Raw genomic sequence first — 19,388 nt, 5'->3', positions numbered from 1 at the left:
GGTGTTAGGGCGGGGCTCTATCGACTATATGGTGAAAATGCATTAATTCTTTGAAAATCTTCTCCTCTGCTCCTGCGCATTAAGGTGATAAACTAAGTACATAGTTATGATGAGGAGGTGGGCCTCTTCCAGAATTTTGAAAGCCATGGCCCCTGGGACAGGGGTTCTGGTGTTAGGGCGGGGCTCTATTGATTATATAGTGAAAATGCTTTAATTCTTTGAAAATCTTCTTCTCTGCTCCTGGGTATTATTTAAACAAACTAAGTACATGGTTATGATGCATAAGATGCCTTTTCAAAAATTGTGAATTTCTTGGCCCCTGGGTCAGGGGTTCTGGTGTTAGGGCGGGGCTCTATAGATTATATAGTGAAAATGCATTGATTCTTTGAAAATCTTCTTCTCTGCTACTGGAGATTATATAAACAAACTAAGTGCATGATTATGATAGGCAAGGATGCCTCTTCCAAAATTTTTAAATATATGGCCTCAGTTTTTGGGGTTCTTGAGGGGGGGGCTCTATTGATTATATAGTGAAAAAGCATTAATTCTATTAATCATTAATTAATCCTGTCTGCTCCTTTGTGTTGAGCTGATAAATAAATTGCTTAGCTATGATGAAAATGGGAGCTTCGAACAGAATTTTTAAATCTTGTGGTCCTAGGGTCAGGGGTTCTGGCATAACGAAGGGGGGGGGGGGGGGCGGCTTTTGATAATATAGTGGAAAAGTGTTAATTCTTTGAAGTCCATAGTTATGATGATGAGGGTAACTCTTCCAAATTTGTAAATTTCTTGACCCTTGGTCTTGGGTTCTGGTGTTAGGGTAAGGCTTTGTTGAATCTGTAGTGAAAATGCATTGTACCTGTGAAATTCTTCTCTGCTTCTGGACATATTGGAAGCAAACTGAGTAAAAGTTTAAATGATATGAGTAAGCGTATTTCTACCAGATTTTTAAACATCTGAACCATTGGTCTAAGCATTCTGGTCCTGGGCAGGGCTCTATTAATTTGTATTCTACTGAGAGAAGTTATTCCCCCTTTCCATTCACCTTTGATAATTAATCACTGTAAATAATGTATTTGAAAGGTTAATAGAATAAGATAATTATGCAAGAATGTTTATCGTATAATTAAAAAAGTACTTTCTTAGTTTTAATAAACAGGTAGACCTGTAAGTTATAGATAAATAAAAATGAGACAAAAATAACTTATCTTATTAAAAGTTCTTCAAAGACCATAAGAGAGGTCAATGCTAGAGGTCTTAGTATGGGTTATAAATAGTACAGAAGCACTAATAGTTTGTTAATAGTCTGCATAGTATTAAGTGGGGGACAGATTAGAACTTAATTTATGAGTTGATACTGAATACTAGACTAATTATTTTGTTGATCCTGATCTTCCTACTTCTCTTGCTTTAGGGCAACAAAGCTTCAACTATCAGTGTATTTAACTTCTAAATTGTTGTATTATACTCAGGTGACCGTTAAGGCCCTTGGGCCTCTTGTTCAATTTTTTTTCTACATGAAAGCATAACTTTGAAATGCATTTTTTTTAAAGACAGTTGGAAGCTTTCTTCTAATCATAATTTTTTTTCTTACAATCTACCTGACAGCTTTAACAATAGGGGTGAAACGATACACCTCCTTCACGGTTCGATACGTATTGTATAATTTTGTCTCGGTTCGGTTATTTTTGATACGATACATTTTGATAGAAGGAAACAAATTCAACGTTGTTTTATGCTTTCTTTTTCTAAATCTAGTCACATATTTTACAAATTTTATTTGCAAATTGACTACAAGAAATTGATTAAAATTATTTGACTGTCCAAAATTATTTTACAAGCTATCAGTTATCAAAAATTTACGTTTTCTATACTTATTTATACTGAGTAACGTGTTACACCCTATCTCAAACCCGACTGAATAACGATCCCGACCGAAAAATGAACCGAACCGAAAATTAGAGATTTTGCACCGTGTATCAAACCGAGAAAAAATACCGCGGTGCATCGATACCGCGGTGAACCGTTTCACTCCTATTTAACAATAAAGTGTTATGTTTGAAAGAAAACGTACAAACATTGTAATTTCTGGATTTTACATTGTACAGTTCAGGGAAAAAAATTTGGTTGGAGCCTAAAATTAGGGTCAGTAGGGAAACCTTAAACAAATTTTTTTCTTAGGACTTTTTGGTATTATTTCTTAAAGGTTTCAAGCTAGAGATCAAAACAGATTGTCACCAGATATAAGCATAGTAAAAGTGGAGAATGAAGTGGGGGCAGAAGAAACGGGGATGTTAGACATGTACGTGGCTAATGCAGGAGGGGGTGTGGCAGGCCCCACCCATGGGCAAAATGAGGAGGAACAGAGTGATTTTGATGTGGAGGAGCCACCTGGAGATCTACAAAGAGATGAATTGTCAAACGAAAGCGGCAACTTGAGTATGGATCAAAGTGGAAACTGGTACATGGGAAATTTTAGAGGTTAGTGTCTTTTTGGTTATCAAGTTTTTGGCAGGAAAAAGGGACTTGACACTATTAAGCTGGAAAGTTTTGTGAATTTGTATTAATAATAACTGAATTGGAAATATTAATGGATAATTGCATTCAAAATATTAATGCACCAAAGCAAAATAATTCAGGTGTTTGAAGAATTTTCTGAATGTCAAATCCCTTTCTGCTATTGTTATGTGATTGAAAGATAACAATTTTCTGAAGCACAAGTTTCGTGTCCTGAAAATAGTTACCTTTCAGCATATTCATTGATAAACATTTTAAATGTGACTCTATAAAACCATCAGAGATGTACAGTGTATTATCTGGTATAGGTCTTTCCTGGTTAAGGGTGATTATTCTGTTTTCAAGTAGAATGGGATCTTGAAAGGCAACATTCTCAGACCGAGTTTTCTCCTCTACTTTTAGGTCCCCCAATCAGTAGCCTAAGTGCTGGCAGTGCTACTAGATTCCCTCCCCTGACACCTGGTTCACGAGCATTACGAACCATGAATCAGGAGACGTATGATACACTCCTTAGTCTTGCACTTGGCACATTCAAGATCCCCATTAAGCAGAGGTCTAGAGTACAGAAAAATGCTGTCATTCAGTATTGGCGAAACAAGAGCTACCTCTCCACAAAGTTGATAGAGGGGAAATATGTGTTGTGTTTCAATGACAGACCTATAACTCCAAGGACAGATTATAATGAAAAAAATTGCAATTTTTATTAAACTTTTACAAGATCTGCATGTGCAGGAGATTTTTTAATTGATTTTATAGTTTGTATTTGAGATAATAAAAGAAGAAAAGAAAAATCTTATCTCTGATTGTTTTACTGAGTCACTTTAATCATGTTTAATGGTTACTGTTCAGTTAATTTGTCAGTAGCTTCAACAAAATACAGAGAAAATTGTCACCAATGTTTTCATTTTGCTCCATGACTTTCAACGGATCAGTGATGTAATGTTTCAAATGAATGCTTAAGATTTTTGATATTCTTTGAAATTTATTCACTAGTATAATTTCATTTTTGACAAATTAAAAGAACATGAAGCAAAATGTAGCATAATTTTCCAGTTATATTTTTTATTCAAAGAAAGACTTGTTCAATAAACATGTATAAGGAGGTTGAGAAATTATCAGTTTTACATCAAATTAGTAAAATTGCAATGTGTTTTAAACTTTTATCAAACTTCAAAGAATACACAATGAAACACGTCTTTCTTTGCATCTAAAAATTTGACCATTTCCACGGAGTCAAAAATATTTGATTGAAGTGAAGTGTATTTTGATACACAAACCCAAGCCAGGGAACATATTGGAAAAGAAAATTAATATTTGTTTGATAATTTAAAGTTTCTTTATTATGTCTGTAAATCATGGAAATGGCCAGATGAAACTTGAATGCATTGCACATCAAATATGCCCTAAGCCTTAAGCATCCTTTGCTCTTCCCAGTTTGTAAGGCGGATCTTCCCAGTTTGTAAGGTGGATCCATTTTTGTGGTAGGAAAAATTTGTCGTGGTACTAAAGGGACGAGGGTTATCTTGTATTGTGTGATAGGAAAAATCTGTTGCAGTACTGAAGGGACAAGGGTTATCTTGTATGTAGTCCTGGTAACTTTTAGATATTTTTTGGGTAGGTTTCATAGGCAGTTGTATAAAACAGTTGGATTGTGTAGTGATATTGAGTGGATAGTGTCAGTCAGTTTTAGGTTTGCAATAACTTACTTATTTGTTGTTGGCATATGGATGTTACTAGATGGGTATGATTTGAGCACAGATCTTTGGTTCAGATTGTCAGTTGTGTGAAATGCTGATTATCTGGATGTTTGCCTTTATAGACACTCTGAAGCTGTTTTAAGGAAGGAAAAATATAAATTCATGAATTGTGAGGATGTTTTTTGAAAAATCTGTGGATATAGAAAGTCATGATTATTCAAATGGAAATAAATAGAAGCCTGGGAAAAGCATTGGATAAGGTTGAAAGTGTACACTATTGCTTGAGAACTGGGGCTTCTTGAAAATTTCCTCAACAAATGAAATGTCACATGATGAAGAATTAACAAGTGTCTGCAACCTTGCAAAGGTAAGTTTATATCTGAGTGCAAGGGAAACCAAGAGTTTTGCAGAAAGATTGATAAAAGTATCCGTAGAAATATTTTAGAGCTTTTTATAAGACCTGTATGATATGGAATACATGTATGTTACATATCTTTAGCATTGTTTAGTACCAAACTACAATGAATGTATTGAAAAAATATTGTGAAATATACTAATAAAACCTCTACCTGTTGTTTGTTATTCTTATACTAGTGGAAATGTAAGAGCAGTATTGAGAAAATCACTTTATATATAACGCATTTAAATTTGATTGTATGAGGATGAGACTTGAGATTGCCTCGTAGAGAGGTAATAGAGAATTCAAACACTAAAATAGTGAATGCATCCTGTAAAGTTTTCACCTCTGAAAGCTTTCACTTCCTTGGAGTCTTTTTTTTATTTCGATGAACACAATGAAGAAAGGGACCTAACTCTGTGTTAACTGTAAATGGTAAGTTTCTTTTAGATTTTATCTGAATGAATAAAAACTTTACAGTGAAACATTCATTGTTTTAGTTCATTTTGTTTTATTTACTGTTACAAGATTCAAATTTTTTATCTAAAGCATGCATAACTTTTTCAGAAATAAATTTGCAAGGACATGCAGACATGCCACGACCTGGTGTTTGGGATGTCAGTGAAGCTCGCAATTACGGGGTAAGTATGGGTACATTTTCATTTTCTTTACTTTATTTTATAAGTGAAGTTTTTTTCAATGAAAGTAAGATCTACAAATATGTTTTCTTTCTAAACAGATGGTAGAACTTGCTCCAAATACCTCAGTCTGTTTGTATCAGAAGCAGTACGAAATAGCCATGAATAAAATCAAGTTTAATGAGAAGACCCAGTCTCGAGATGGAACACCTGCAGCCCGATACTTACTGAGTATATTCTACAATAAATCCGAACTTGTTAATGCCACGATCAGAAATACAGACTCAGACTGCAATGTATACCAGGGATATGTTCCACTTAACAAGTCCATTATATATGCCATTGAAGGTTGGTATATCTCTGTTCTTCACTCCTAAATTTTATAATTTAGGACAGAGACCCACACGTAATAAGGAAGCTAATAAAAAAAAAATGAAACATATACAATTGCAAGTTAGAAATATTTTCAACAAAACTTTTTTGCATATTGATAAAAAGAGCAGAAATATTTGGACATACATTAAAATAAATTTTAAAACAAAAACTAATATTGCAGAATTTTGTACAAAATATTCGGACACAAGATTGACAACAATTCACCAAACTCTTGGAAGCAAGATAACGTCAGCTAGAGCTAAGAGAACTAGAGTGAGGAAAGATTTTACTTAGGGAAGTCATTAAGGTAGGTCATCCCTCAGGTCCCATCGTACACATCAGTAGATGTTCAAATACACTCTTGTCCAAATGATGAAAATTTTTTTTAACATATGTCGAACCGAATATAGTGATTTTTTTTTGCAAAATGAGGGGCTGATCAAAGAAATGTACACAGTTTTATGAAATATATATACATATTAAGTTTAAATAATATTACAAAAAATATTAAATTATAATGGTTATTTTCTGACCTACGTTTAATGGTATGAATTCTCATGAAACCAAAATGGTGATTGCGTTTTTGACTGAAAATGCTAAATTAAGTTGGATAAATTGTAGAAAATAGGCTTTATCATGTTTATTATTCTTCTAATATTATGTACATTACAAAGAAACTGACCTTTTCTGAGGGATGGTCCGTCTACCTTAATGAAAAAAAAGTCTGTTGCATTTAGAGCTGTTTTTTTGGAATAGAAAATTCTTTGCCTTTCCATATATTCAAAAATAAATAAATAAATAAATAAATAAAACCTTACCAAGTTTGCCCAAAAAGTACTTTTGCCCCTCTTAAAAAAATTTTAAGGTTAGAGGTATATATCCAACAAGAGCAGAATAAAAATTGGTCATACTAGTTGCATATGTGTATGTTTTCAGAAATAGATGAGTGATTTTTGTGAATTTTCAATTGATCATTGCTTCTGCTACTTCATGTATGTAATATCAAGTAATTTTTTTTTCAGTGTTTTGTTTTCATCATTCTGACTCTACTATGGCAGAGACCCATTCAGCCCTGGGAAGAAAAATAACTGCTTATCGAACGTTCGCCAGGAATAGAATTTCCTGCAGAAGAAAGTCTAATCTATAATTGTTCTTGATACTGGATTGTAAATTACGCTTTAAGCTCTAACTTGATGAGACTGAGAAAAAACAGAGATATCTGAGGGTTAGAGATATCGAGGGTGAAATACTTGAAGAAGTGGTTGTGACTTCCAAATCAGTTTGACATATCTATAGTATTTGAGATACCAGAGTTAGAGATACCGAAGCTCAACTGTAGTTCTTTGACTTAAAGAGTACTAGTATTTGCTAAAGGATGTGGGACTGATCTGCTCTGAAATACGTAGTACCAGGAAAAATGTTTTCTTTTTCGTATCTGCTTACTATTATATGTGTATGAATGAAAAACTTGTTTAGAAAGATCATTGAATAACTTGTGAGATCCTTGTGATCAATTAACACTCGAGTTTTACCTGAAAATCAAGAGTAAGCCATTGTTTAAAGTTTAATAAAACTGTTTTTGTCAAGCCAATAAAGTGTCTCTGTTAACATTCTTTATCCTCTTGTTTTTAATCATATTAAATAAATTTTTTTAATTTAAATGTCATTTTATTTTATTATTATTATTTTTTTTTTTTTTTTGTTTGCTTCCTTTGAGTGTTTTAAACTTCTACACGAATAATAAATAGATCCCGATGTTACAAGTTTTCATGCACCCACGCTAAAATAACGGAGTTTTGATCTGCATGGAGCATGTAACTATGACTTACCTGTGTCCTTAATTACAAGACCCTGTAGATCATTGAATTCACTAAAGAAAATTGTGTTGTTTTGGTATTTTTTTCATGTGTTTTTTGTGGAAATTTTTACTAGGAGGATACAGTTTGATTAATTTTTCAATGGAACTTAAGTTCTTTTATATGGTGATAAAAATGTAAAGTTTTCCAGTGTCTTAATTATGTACAGAAGTAGATCACTAGGAGTATATCTGTATTTTGGATGGGTAGTGTCTATGTAAGTTATAACACACTACTTTAAGTTGAATAATACCTATTTGAATTTAAAAAAAAAACAAACTTAAAAAATCTCCAGGCTATTGTAGATATGATAATTGTTGTAAATTGTTTATTTCAATCTTGATATTGGGGATTTTGAAGAATTTATTTATTTTAAACCTCTTTCTAGTCAGAAATATCGGATAAAGGATGTTTTAGTCTTTTGCTCAAATGAAAGCTTATAAGCTTATGGTTACTTTTACATGCTTTTGATGTTTAAGTTATCTAAAACCTTTACTGAAATTGAACTTTAACCCAGGATCATTAGTGTTTGTTGAGCTAACAGTCTTCTATAGATATGACTAATTTTTCACCCAGGCTGATGATATATTATTAAGTACATGTACGTTACTCTTATACCATGTCCCAGTACATCTTTGTGTCAAGTCAGTTTGATTCTGCAGGTTACATTTTCACCTTCCCTTGCAAGTAAGAGCTGTCCTAGACACCACAGGGTGTAATGGTTGATAATGTTTACAAGTATGAGTTGTGGTTTGTGGATATACATCCAAAGGAAAGAATATTACATGCTATCTTGACCCATACCGGTATCTCTTTCTTCAGAGTTCTGATGGAATTAATATTTGCATTCTGAAGTTTCCTTGCTCTTTAAGTGAAATTTATTTGACTAGTTGTTGTAGAGTATCTGAATTTTATTAGTCAAAAAGCTTTGGTTTACATGAAATACATGTATGCAATGGACAGAACAGTTAACATTGCATTTACAGAGGACGTATTACATTTTTGATTTTTCTCCTCTATGTTGCCATCAATAAGTGGTGCGGTGTGTAATGTATGTCTGATTCTGAATACAAGCAAAGGATGATGAATATGATCAACAGGGAAGATAAAGACTTTATATTTTTCTGCAGGGAATACTTCATCACAAGGTGTCCAGCCGATATCCATAGAAGTTGATGCAGTTGACTCTGCAACATCACTTGATAAGAATGATGTTCAACAAGGATTCACAAAGTCTGAACAAATTATAGGAAAGAGGGAAGGCAAATCAGAGGAAATGGTGCGCCATTCAATGCCTGTGTCTTCTTTCAGTGGAACTCCATTTCCTACAGGATATCTCCCATCAAAGCCCGATAGTCAGACATACATGTCAGAGCTGGAAACAATGCAGACAGGTAGTCCTGGAGATAGCAGGACATCTTTTCAATCCAGTTCAGAATCGGGTCACAAACTACAGATGATGCTATCAGAGAAAAGCCGTAACAAAGAAAAATCAAGCATAACAAAGAAAACCCCACTACAGGCACCATCCTTTTTATGTGAGCTTTGCATGGCATCTTTCTACAGTGAAAATGACTTACGCATTCATAAACGTTCTGTAAATCATAAAGGGTTGTATTACTGTCGATGGTGTGCCAGTTCCTTCAGAACTAAGGATGAACGGAATGAACACGTCCGTTGTCACGTTGATGGGAGTATGTTTATTGAAATTTGCATCCCTTGTGGCAAAGGTTTCAAGTCTAGGATGGGGTACAATAACCATATAAAGATGTATCATACAAAGGAGGGCGAGGTACAGACATTCAGATGTGAAGTGTGTGGAAAATCGTGTGTGACAAAAAGTCAGTTAAATGTGCATATGAAAGCCCACTCTGATGAACAGAACTTTTACTGTGTAACCTGTAACAAATCCTTTAAGCACAAGTTTACTCTCCAGAGACATAACTGTACAACATCACAGCTTTAAAACTGTACAACATCACAGCTTTAAAACTGTACAACATCACAGCTTTAGGCTCACAAATTGCATGATAGAGCATGTCTAAGAAGTTGCTTGACTTTGTCAGTTTTCTTGCCAGAGACAGAACAGTATTTTTTAACTTAGCAGTGGTAGTATGTAGATATTGTGGAAAATTGTTTCATAGATTTGTTTCCATTTTTATGATAGGGCATTTTCAGTATGATGATTATGTAGTAGATTTAAAAGTATTGAGGGATTAAAATTTTATTAAATTAATTTTGTTGTTTTTGGTTGAGTGATAGGATGATGAAAGTATTTTAACTTGGTTGAGTTTCAAAGTTTGTTAGAAAGGAACTTCTTTTAAGACAACTGTTTATTTTTAGAATCGAAGAGCTGGGACGAATCACGAACTGGTCTCCCCAAACCAACCTTTATACAGGATCGGATTGGAAATTTTGGCTTTGTTTGTCCAATTTGTGGAAGGGTGCTAAAAACAAAAGCTGGTTATAGACTTCACTATAAATTAAACCATGGAGAGAAGTCCAAATTTCCAACTTGTGGTAAATGCGGCAAACATTTTCACTGTGTAAGCCGGTTGGAGTCCCATATGAGATCACATTCACAGAATCGAGACTTCCTGTGTTTAAAATGCGGTCGATCATTCAAGTATAAAAATAACTTGAAAGCACATGTCTGCACCCAGTGAAATATAAGTGAATCAATGAAACTTTTTCTGTGTAAATGTGTGTCATTGGATTAAAGATTATTTTACCCTTGTCTTGGTTTGAATGTTCTTTCAATAGCGTACCATTAAGCGCAGTGGTTTTTAGTTGGGGTGTAGTGCATGGTTTAGTTCTCTGCAGTACGTAATGACATACAAAAAGATACTTATACGTAAAATTTATAATTGTAGAGTCTACGTCTGTGACGACTCGCACGCAAATGGAATTGGTGAGACCGACTCCTTTCATGAATTGGAAAGGAACAGGGTTAAATGTTTTCACAAATCGAACATCTAGGAGTTTTGGCTCGTCAGAAGTGGAGACTAGTCAGGTGATAGCGGGCACCTGTCATCGTCTGATTCAGAATCCTGGTGGAATAAAACGTGTTTGTGCCCAGTGCAAAAAACTGGGAACTAAATTTGCTTGTGGGATGTTTCGCAGGTCCTACTACAGATGTGAGGCATGCAATGTTTCCTTTTGTCGTCCAAGTTTTAAAGACTGTTTTCAACAGTGGCATTCTCAGTTACAGAATAGCATTGAGAATAATGACAATCTTCAAATTGTTAACCAAGATACACACCTCCAGTAGATTTTCAGATAGAAAGGAAAATGTCTTGAGTTCAGTATTAGAATTGATTTTGATTTGGTATTGTCAATGAGAATAAAATTTTGTACAAGTTTGAGTATGCATGAACGCTAGTCCTACACCACTTGTAAAATCATATCAGTAGATGAATCACGTGAAGAGAACATCACTTCCTCTTGTCAGAAAACTAACAAGTACTCACTTTGATTGTACAGCTTTTCCATCGCAACGAAGGGAGAGTGTCAACCCCATGATGCTGTTTCCTCAACCACTTGGCCAAGAAGGAGAAAAATTTCATCAGCTTGTGCATGCCAAAAATGCTGTCTGCAAGTACTGTAAACTGATTGGAAATCGATTTGGATGCGGACAAGTTCGGACGAGTTACTATAAGTGTGAGGCTTGTGACGTCAATCTGTGTCGGGAGGAGACGCGGGACTGTTTTGCTAAATATCACGGTCTGCTTCTTCACAAAAAGCAGAATCAAGACGGAGTATTAAATTCTATTATGTGATTTTCATTCTGTTATCATTTTTACGTGTACAAATTGGTGTATAATAGTGAACAAAATCAATAAAATGATTTGTATTTTATTCAAGTATTGCTTTTTAATGCCAAGAAAACACTTTAAAAAGCAGTGTATCAGTATACAAAAATAAATAGGTAAATAATGATAATAAAAAAAAAATCAGTGAATCAGTATACACTGAAGTTTGTAATTATGTTTGAACAGAAGTTCACAGGTTTTTTCTTCATTAATGTCAAGAAATTCTCTTTACAAGTGTTTTGAATTGAAAGTTTTAAGGTTTGTATAGTATGTGGTTGATGATGCAACGTATAGTATGTGGTTGATGATCCAAATGGTCAAGGAAGAATTGGGCGTTGTTTACTTCTATATAATACAGAGTGTTTGGTATTCTGGAGAGTCTTGGACATTGTCTCTGACAGTATCATTTACTGGACTGTTTAATGTTTGGCCTGAATAACCTTGAGATTATAGTATTATATGCTCATGGTATTCGGAAATTAAAATGAACCTCTGGGATTGAATGTCTTGTCGATTGTGGTTTTGATGCATGATAAAGGCGTTGATTGATTCCAGTCAGCATTTCAGTTTACGTTATAAATTCTGTATTTGTTCAGGGTAAAACACGTATTTCATATTCGTAAGCATGAATGATTTAAAATTATTGGACTGCCCCGAGTATATTCTCATGTCAGTAACTTAACAGACTCCAATTTGCTTGTACAGCTCCACAATCTTATCAAGCTACCCCTGCCTTGATGTTAGCTGGATATGGCCATCTAGAGGAGAAAAAATACCATCGACTCGTGCACGCAAAGAATGGCGTATGTCGATATTGCAAGTTAACAGGAAACCGCTTTGAATGTGGACTGGTCAGGACTTCTTACTACAAATGTGAGGCATGTGAAGTCAATCTCTGCCGGGAAGCTACACGTGATTGTTTTGCCAAATACCACGAGCTGCTTAACAGAAGACAAAGCAATGCTGACGTCATACAGACGTCATCAGTTGCAAATCGTAGTCGAAATAGTTTGAGTTAATTCATTAGTTTCCATATCTTCTCTGTTTTATTACAATATTATATAAAGAGCATGAGCAGCAAGGAAAAAATCAAAAGATGATTGTTGAATAAAATTCTTAATGTATTAATAATCTTCAATAAAGTGACGTAGTGAAATTAAATAGTCTTGTTTTTACTGCATTCATTTGCATTGTTTTTTAAATCAAGCTGAAGATTGTGACATTGTTTTAGGCTATTTGACATTCAAACCTGTTTCCAAATAGAACATTGATGATAGGATGGACCGGTGGTTTTCCACTTGCCCTCCTTTTTTTAAAATGAGGATGATTGCAGTTAAAAGTGATTTTTATTCCTTTCAACTGGTGGTGTTTCTAGTCTTATTAACTGTCAGGGAAAATACTATCTGGTCTTGAAAATTTGGGGTTTTTCCCCGGATAATCTGTTTGTTGAACAAAATAAGTAAATAAATGAATGTTACAAAAAGTGAAGCACTGAGGCCATTTTCTTTGTTGTAGAGCCACCAGCCTATGTATCTTTATCAGAGGAAGGAGCCGCAATGATACAAGACTCCTACGTAGGACGAAAGGAAGACGTGTTCAGATTTATAGAGACTCGACATGAATGTAATGTTGTGCACGAGATAACGCTGAATTCTGGGGGTCGAGCTAAAGTGTGTGTCCATTGTAAAATTGCCGACACGAGATATCCCAGTGGAGAGACACTGAAGTCTAAGTACATGTGTTCGATTTGTGAAGTGTCTTTGTGCAGAAGTCGCAAAAGAAACTGCTTCGACAAATACCATGCAACGATGTTCAAAACGTTATATAAATAGTGTTCATCTTCTCAGCAACATTCCTTATCAGTTACGCATTGAATTAATTGTTCAATTTTGTGTCTGTGGTTTTATTGGATGTTACGTGCTCACTTGCAATCAAATTTTTTGGGGGGATCAGTTTTTGGCAGATATTTCAATTTTGTTTGCGTTATTTAATAAAGATATACATTTTATAAAGTTGAATAATTGATTACTCTTCCGCTATTTGTAATTTGTAGTTATTTTATTTAAGATACATATACGTCATTAATGTAAATAGTATATATTGCTGGTTGCCACTAAATGCGTGAAGAAATGTTCCTTCGATTTAACATTCTCACTCATGTAAGTGAGAAGTTTTCATATCAGACATCTACATCTGGAATATTTTTGTTCCAGAGTCAGCTGGTGGAACAGGAGCTCATTGGAGGCCAGTCCGGATTTTGGACTACGTACCCGAATTGCGGAAGGACGGTCAGACGGTAAACCACACGCTTGTGGAGGGCGATAAACGCAGAGTGTGTCAGTTCTGTAAACATTCTGGTCAGCGATTTAAATGTGGAGAGACCCGTAAATCTTTCTACAAATGTAGTGTTTGTAACGTGTTCCTCTGTAAGAAAGGGTGTTTCAGACAGTATCACAGTATGACGCTTGGTGAAGTACCGGACATTTAGATAGGTTTCTCGTTACTGTCAGATGGAAAGAATTCTATTGGTGGGTTATTGGATATGTTCTTACAGAATTTCATTTTGTGTACCAAGTATGTCTGATGTTGTATGAATTCGACTGCAGGTTGAATTTGAAAAAAAAAAATATGTGTACTATTGATCATTTGAAGGACTGGAAAGAAAGCAGTAGAGAGTAGTATAGAATGTCCAAATCCCTAGTCTCCACAGCGGAGTGTTATTTAAGAGTATAAATTCTAGCAGAGACTGTGATTCGGAACATGTTCTCATTGTTTTTACAGGATCACCCACGAAGACTCCGGCGTCATTTGGCGTAGCGGAAAGTGATACAAGGTTATCCAATATCCAGCGCTGTCAGTATCCAATGGAGACCGGTCAGTACCGCCAGATCGACCAAGACCCACGATTCAGGAATACTTCTTTTATGACAGAAAATTTAGGAAGGGCGTTAGAAATAGAGTGCAATGGCGTGATTCATACACTTGTGCGTTTAAATATGCCACAAAACCGAACATGCGGATACTGTAGTGTAATGCGAAATGTGACTAAGGCTGGATTTGCGAAGAAGTCATACTACGAATGCAATGTGTGTCGAATTCCACTCTGCCGAAATGAATATCGATGTTTTTTCAAATATCATGAATTTATGAAAAAGCATCGTTTACAGGGTCCCATTTCGAAAGCAGAGTTTAAGATGTTTACATCTTTATGTAAGCTTAATAAATAACAGAGAACCTGTAAAATTCTTGCCTGAAATATTGATCTCTCTTATTAGAAGTCTATCTGTCATTTGTGAATGCTTATTGTTTTACAGAATGTTATTTTGAATAAAATTTTATTTTCCTCAAATTCTTATTGTACTGTTTATTGTAGAACAGGCAGAGGTGCTCATTAAAAAAGGATGAATCTTTGATTTCTATAATGTATGGGTTTGACGTTTTGAAGTGTTGTTGAAGTTTTCACAGTTTATGCACAAATTTTACCAATTTTGTTCTACAGCTCACATGAGTTGTTAAAAATCGTTCGATGTACGAAATCTAGATACATGTAATATTCCAATAATTCTGTGTATCATTGGGCTATAGTGTTCTTGCCGTATGAATGGGATTAATGAATATACAGCAGACATTAACAGCCTTTTCTTAATTGCAGAACCATATGCAGGACATGCGTATGAGAATACATTATCAATGCGTCCTCCAGGGACAGTACAGGCTATGAACCGAACACAGATTGGGGAACATCGTCTCCTTAAAATGGATGGTAACAAACTGAAGCGATGCTTTTACTGTCAAATGGCCAAGGTCCGCACTCGATCTGGATACCGAGTGAAGACATCGAGTCACTGCGTGGCGTGTGAAATTCCTTTATGTGCTGGGTCAGCAAAGTGCTTTGAATTGTACCATGAGCTGTTGAAATCAAGTAACCAGTATGGGGGCGCATCTGGATTTAATGGTTGAATATGACAGATTTTCTTCAAACAACATTGGAAACATTATTACATGTACGATTTAAATTTCCTCTTGCACGAATTTGAAATACTTTTGGTGTTATGAGTGATACAGGGGTGTTTTTGACCAAACGAACTTGCTTCTTGCATGTCTCTTTCAATTCATTAAATATATGGCACTTCATCCTCTGTTTTTGGACAAAGGAACTACAGGAGCTAATATAGACCAACATAGACCAGTTAGCGGTATTGTTTGTTAGTCTCTATCAGAGTGCTTACAGTTTTGTTTTCTGAATAATTTTCCGTTCCCACTTCAGAGAGTGTTTTGGTGGCTGGGTACTCTTGTATGTTGTAAAATTAAGAAGTAGTTGGTAGTGCAATACAAAGACAAATCAACATTTGACCTGTATTTTCAGATCTCAGACAACCTTTTCCATCAATGTTTCCAAAACCTCGTCGCAACCCGCCAGTGGATGTCCCCCATCGCCTAGTTACGGGGTCGAGGAAGCGTTGCGCAATGTGCTACTACAACAAAGTGAAGACAAAGTCTGGATGGGATATCTACACGAACTATAAATGTGAAGCATGCGATGTTGCTTTGTGCAACAGGGACTCGACGCAGTGTTTCAAGTGTTTTCATGACGGCATCAAATTGCATTATGCCTTTGTAAATGTGGACATGTGATGCACCTGGCTAAATTGAATTTAACTGTCTTGATATTATTATATTATTAATGATGTGTTTCTTCATGTGATGAAGAAAAAAAGCAAGAGATAGAATTTCACTCTAAGATGGCCCGAAATACTTAATTTGGGGCTAGGTAGAGGAAATGTGCAGAATATTGTTGTTGATTTTATATTTTTATCAGTACATAGTGGAATATATACATTGATCGATTTGCACTAATTAACGAGGTTAACTTTTGATTTGTAGATATTTAGACGAAGTGTATTGGTATCCATATCATTAAATTATTGCTTAATATGTAGTTTTGTTTTTATTCTGATCAGATGGTCACAGAATGTTTTACGTTTTTGGTATTTTACAGAGCATCGTTCGCCTGTACCAGGATCGTACAATGTCGATATAAAGACCCGCGTCCCTGTGCCCCCCTCTTTTATTGTCCACACAAGCAAAGGAAGTCAGGTGCACATTGCAGAGAGATACGAGGGGAGAAATTATAAGAAATCGTGTCATTATTGTCGGGCTATTGGGGTTACAACCAACAGCGGTCATACAGTGGAAACTCAGTGGAAATGTGAACAGTGTGGAATAGCGCTCTGTATCAACAGAAGGAACTGTTTCATTCTGTTTCATGAAGGTTTGATCAAAGAGAGTGGCATACAAAACAACGTATAATGCAGCGGCAATACATAATGCTATTGTTGAGTGAGTGACTACAGAATCAAATTGCTGTTGTGTTAACATATAGTGTTATGCTGCATTCAGATCAAATTTTGGATGGATAATCAAATATCATGGTATAAAGAAATTCGAGGAAGAATGGGAATTTATTATGATTCAATTAAAATTGGTGTTCAGGAAGTTTGGCAGCTTGATTGTTGTGGCAGTAATAACTTGGAAATAGCCAGTCTAGAATTTTCGTATCTGTAAAGCTTGTTTTGGAAAAAGGGTTTATTCTGAAGGAGGATGCATTATCAATTTGTAGTTGTATATAGAAGCGGTCGTAAATTTCACTAATCGTTTTGTCCCCCTGATTATCACTGAGACATGCATCGACTCAATTCTATAAATGAATATAGCAAATGTTATCATATTTTGGTAAATGTCAACTGTTTGTATATACTTCCAGAAAATGTGTCAATAAATTCTGAAAGCATTGAACAAGAAATAGTGCAGAAGGGTCTTCACTTGCCAGATGTCACAAACATTGATGGAGAACCACATCGCGCCGTTAAATTTAGCAGACAGGAAATTCGCTGTGGGCGAAGAAGATGCCATTTGTGTAAAATGACAAAACGAAGAACGGATCGAGGAAGCAAGGTTGAGACTTATTTCAAATGTAACGTATGCCAAATACCACTGTGTAATTCAACGACGCGGAACTGTTTTGTCGAGTTTCATAAACAGTTTTATGGTTCAGTGAAATGAGATTTCGGTAATATATTCCGTGTAGCCATTGTGAAAACCTGTGAATTTTTGTTTGAATTTGATGGCATGAAACAGTGTTTTATATTGAACGGAGTTCATTGATTAACCTTTGTACTCATGAAACACATATTAATCTTAAATACTAATACGTTTTGTTTTACTTCTTTATGCATTTAATAAAATACTTTCGAGAATCTATTAAGATTTATGACGCTGGCATTGTTGCGAGTGATATGGTGGTGTTTTTGTGTTCATTTGTGTAATTGTAAGATATGAGAAATTCATTTTTTAAATTATTTTTTAACAAAATAGCTGGGCAATATATGTGATTATTTATACTATTATGTCTCCATTTGTCTTACTACCCAAAAAGGTGAAATATATATATATATATATATATATATATATATATATATATATATATATATATATATATATATATATATATATATATATATATATTGGAAATTTTTTTAATTCAAACTGATTTCATCTCATAGACTTGTCTCTAAGAACTTCCCATTCTGGATCATCACTTTGCTATTATACACACGCTCCGCATTAATGATGGACGGGGTAAAGCTTTGTTGAGCGAAATAACGATATCTCAAAGCATGATGGAATCTTTTGTACTTTTTTCTTTGTGATGATATTTTTGGAAAATTTGAGCAGGAAGAACTAAGTTTAGCTCATTAGAGCCAAAAGTTAACGTCAGCTGCTAATATCAAAGTTTGCATGACTGGTGTATATTATCTAGATTATACATGGGAAATCTATGATTTGAAAGAAAAGCAGGATCATACGAAAGAAAAGCAGGATCATATGTAGTGAGCATCTGCATGTAGCGGAGAATGCTGCATGATATTGGAGTTTCCCAACAAGAAATTCTGACTGCAATATATTAGTGAAAATTTCCTCTTTTTTTTTCTTTGTGATAACTCTTTGAAAGTTACTTGAGTTGATTTCTTGATCATTCTACCAGAATGTAAATTTTGCCAAGCAATAGGTCAGGAGCTAAGGTGGCCTAATACGCATGTAAATCTCGTGCGTCTGTCTTTGTGTCTGACACTAAGGAGGCCTAATATGCATGTAAATCTCGTGCGGCTGTCTTTGTGTTTGACGTCAGTGGGCGGGGACTATTGAAATTGACATGGGAGGCCTCGTGTAATTTAAATCTATTAGTGTACATTTTAAAATCTAAATTTACAATTTTATTTCACAATGAAATGGAAATATAAGGAATCACTGTCTAGTTAGTAGAATATGCCAGGGCATCAACGATAGTTGGAAACGTGGGATAATTTGCATAACGGGCGAAGCCACGTTTCCAACTATCGTTGATGTCCCTGGCATATTCTACTAACTAAACAGTAATTCCTTAATTGTAACGTATATGAAAATAAAACTGTTATATACTGGTATATAACAGTTTGGTATATCATATTTTCTACTACTTCATATTACTTCCTTTTAATTATGAATATCATTATGTTATTGTATCTATACGGAAACAAACCCTTTAAGAACCCTCAATGTGTACACCAAAGAAAAATATTTTCGGATTTTGAGAAAATTATATCGTTTAAAGGAATAATGACTGAGTTATCTATCTCATTAGGTACGAGCCATTTACCCTCTACCCACCCGAAAATTATTCAAAGACATTGAAAAGCTGATGAACGGAAATAACTGTTGCTTACTTTGAACAAACGCATACACATAAGAAATATTACAAAGCTTCAAGAAAACAGAGCACAGTATTGGGCAGACATGTGTAGTATAGATTCAGAGTTGTTCAAATCATGCTCCCAAGGTTTTGGTGGGCAGCATCAGGGTCAATCTTTGACAGGAATGATAAGGGAAAATATACTGAAAGGAAAAAGAAACGCAAGGTAACATAATATGCGAAATTTTTTTCACTGTATAACCGAAAATAATGAAAATTGTCAGAGGGATATCTTGGTTACTGTGCATTAAAATCAGTGTTCAGAACTACTCAACCGTGAAATGTATGACGTCACAAAAGGAAAAAA

The 19,388-nt window shown here is 34.8% G+C and overlaps 1 protein-coding gene across 3 annotated transcripts in view; it reads left to right on the top strand.

The window, feature by feature from the left end:
• LOC133186776 (uncharacterized) overlaps nt 1-19,388 on the top strand; it is a 35,385-nt gene that overhangs the window by 10,720 nt on the left and 5,277 nt on the right. Inside the window, exons 4-8 of one of the 3 annotated variants that reach the window (XM_061322083.1) lie at nt 2,207-2,481; nt 5,179-5,252; nt 5,351-5,597; nt 5,806-5,931; nt 6,647-6,759. In XM_061322083.1, the coding sequence (XP_061178067.1) occupies nt 2,207-2,481; nt 5,179-5,252; nt 5,351-5,597; nt 5,806-5,918 (709 nt within the window). In that variant the 3' untranslated portion in view covers nt 5,919-5,931; nt 6,647-6,759. Of the gene's footprint in view, nt 1-2,206; nt 2,482-5,178; nt 5,253-5,350; nt 5,598-5,805; nt 5,932-6,646; nt 7,238-19,388 lie in introns of those variants that run through there. The other 2 variants (XM_061322082.1, XM_061322081.1) reach the window with 2 other exon arrangements.

This window comes from Saccostrea echinata, unplaced genomic scaffold, assembly GCF_033153115.1.
Source record: "Saccostrea echinata isolate AGI-Se365-2 ecotype Australia unplaced genomic scaffold, CSIRO_AGI_Sech_v1 ptg000014l, whole genome shotgun sequence".
Classification (NCBI taxonomy): Eukaryota; Metazoa; Mollusca; class Bivalvia; order Ostreida; family Ostreidae; genus Saccostrea; species Saccostrea echinata.
Note: the sequence above shows the minus strand (reverse complement) of the source record. Positions and strands in the feature narration are given on the sequence as shown.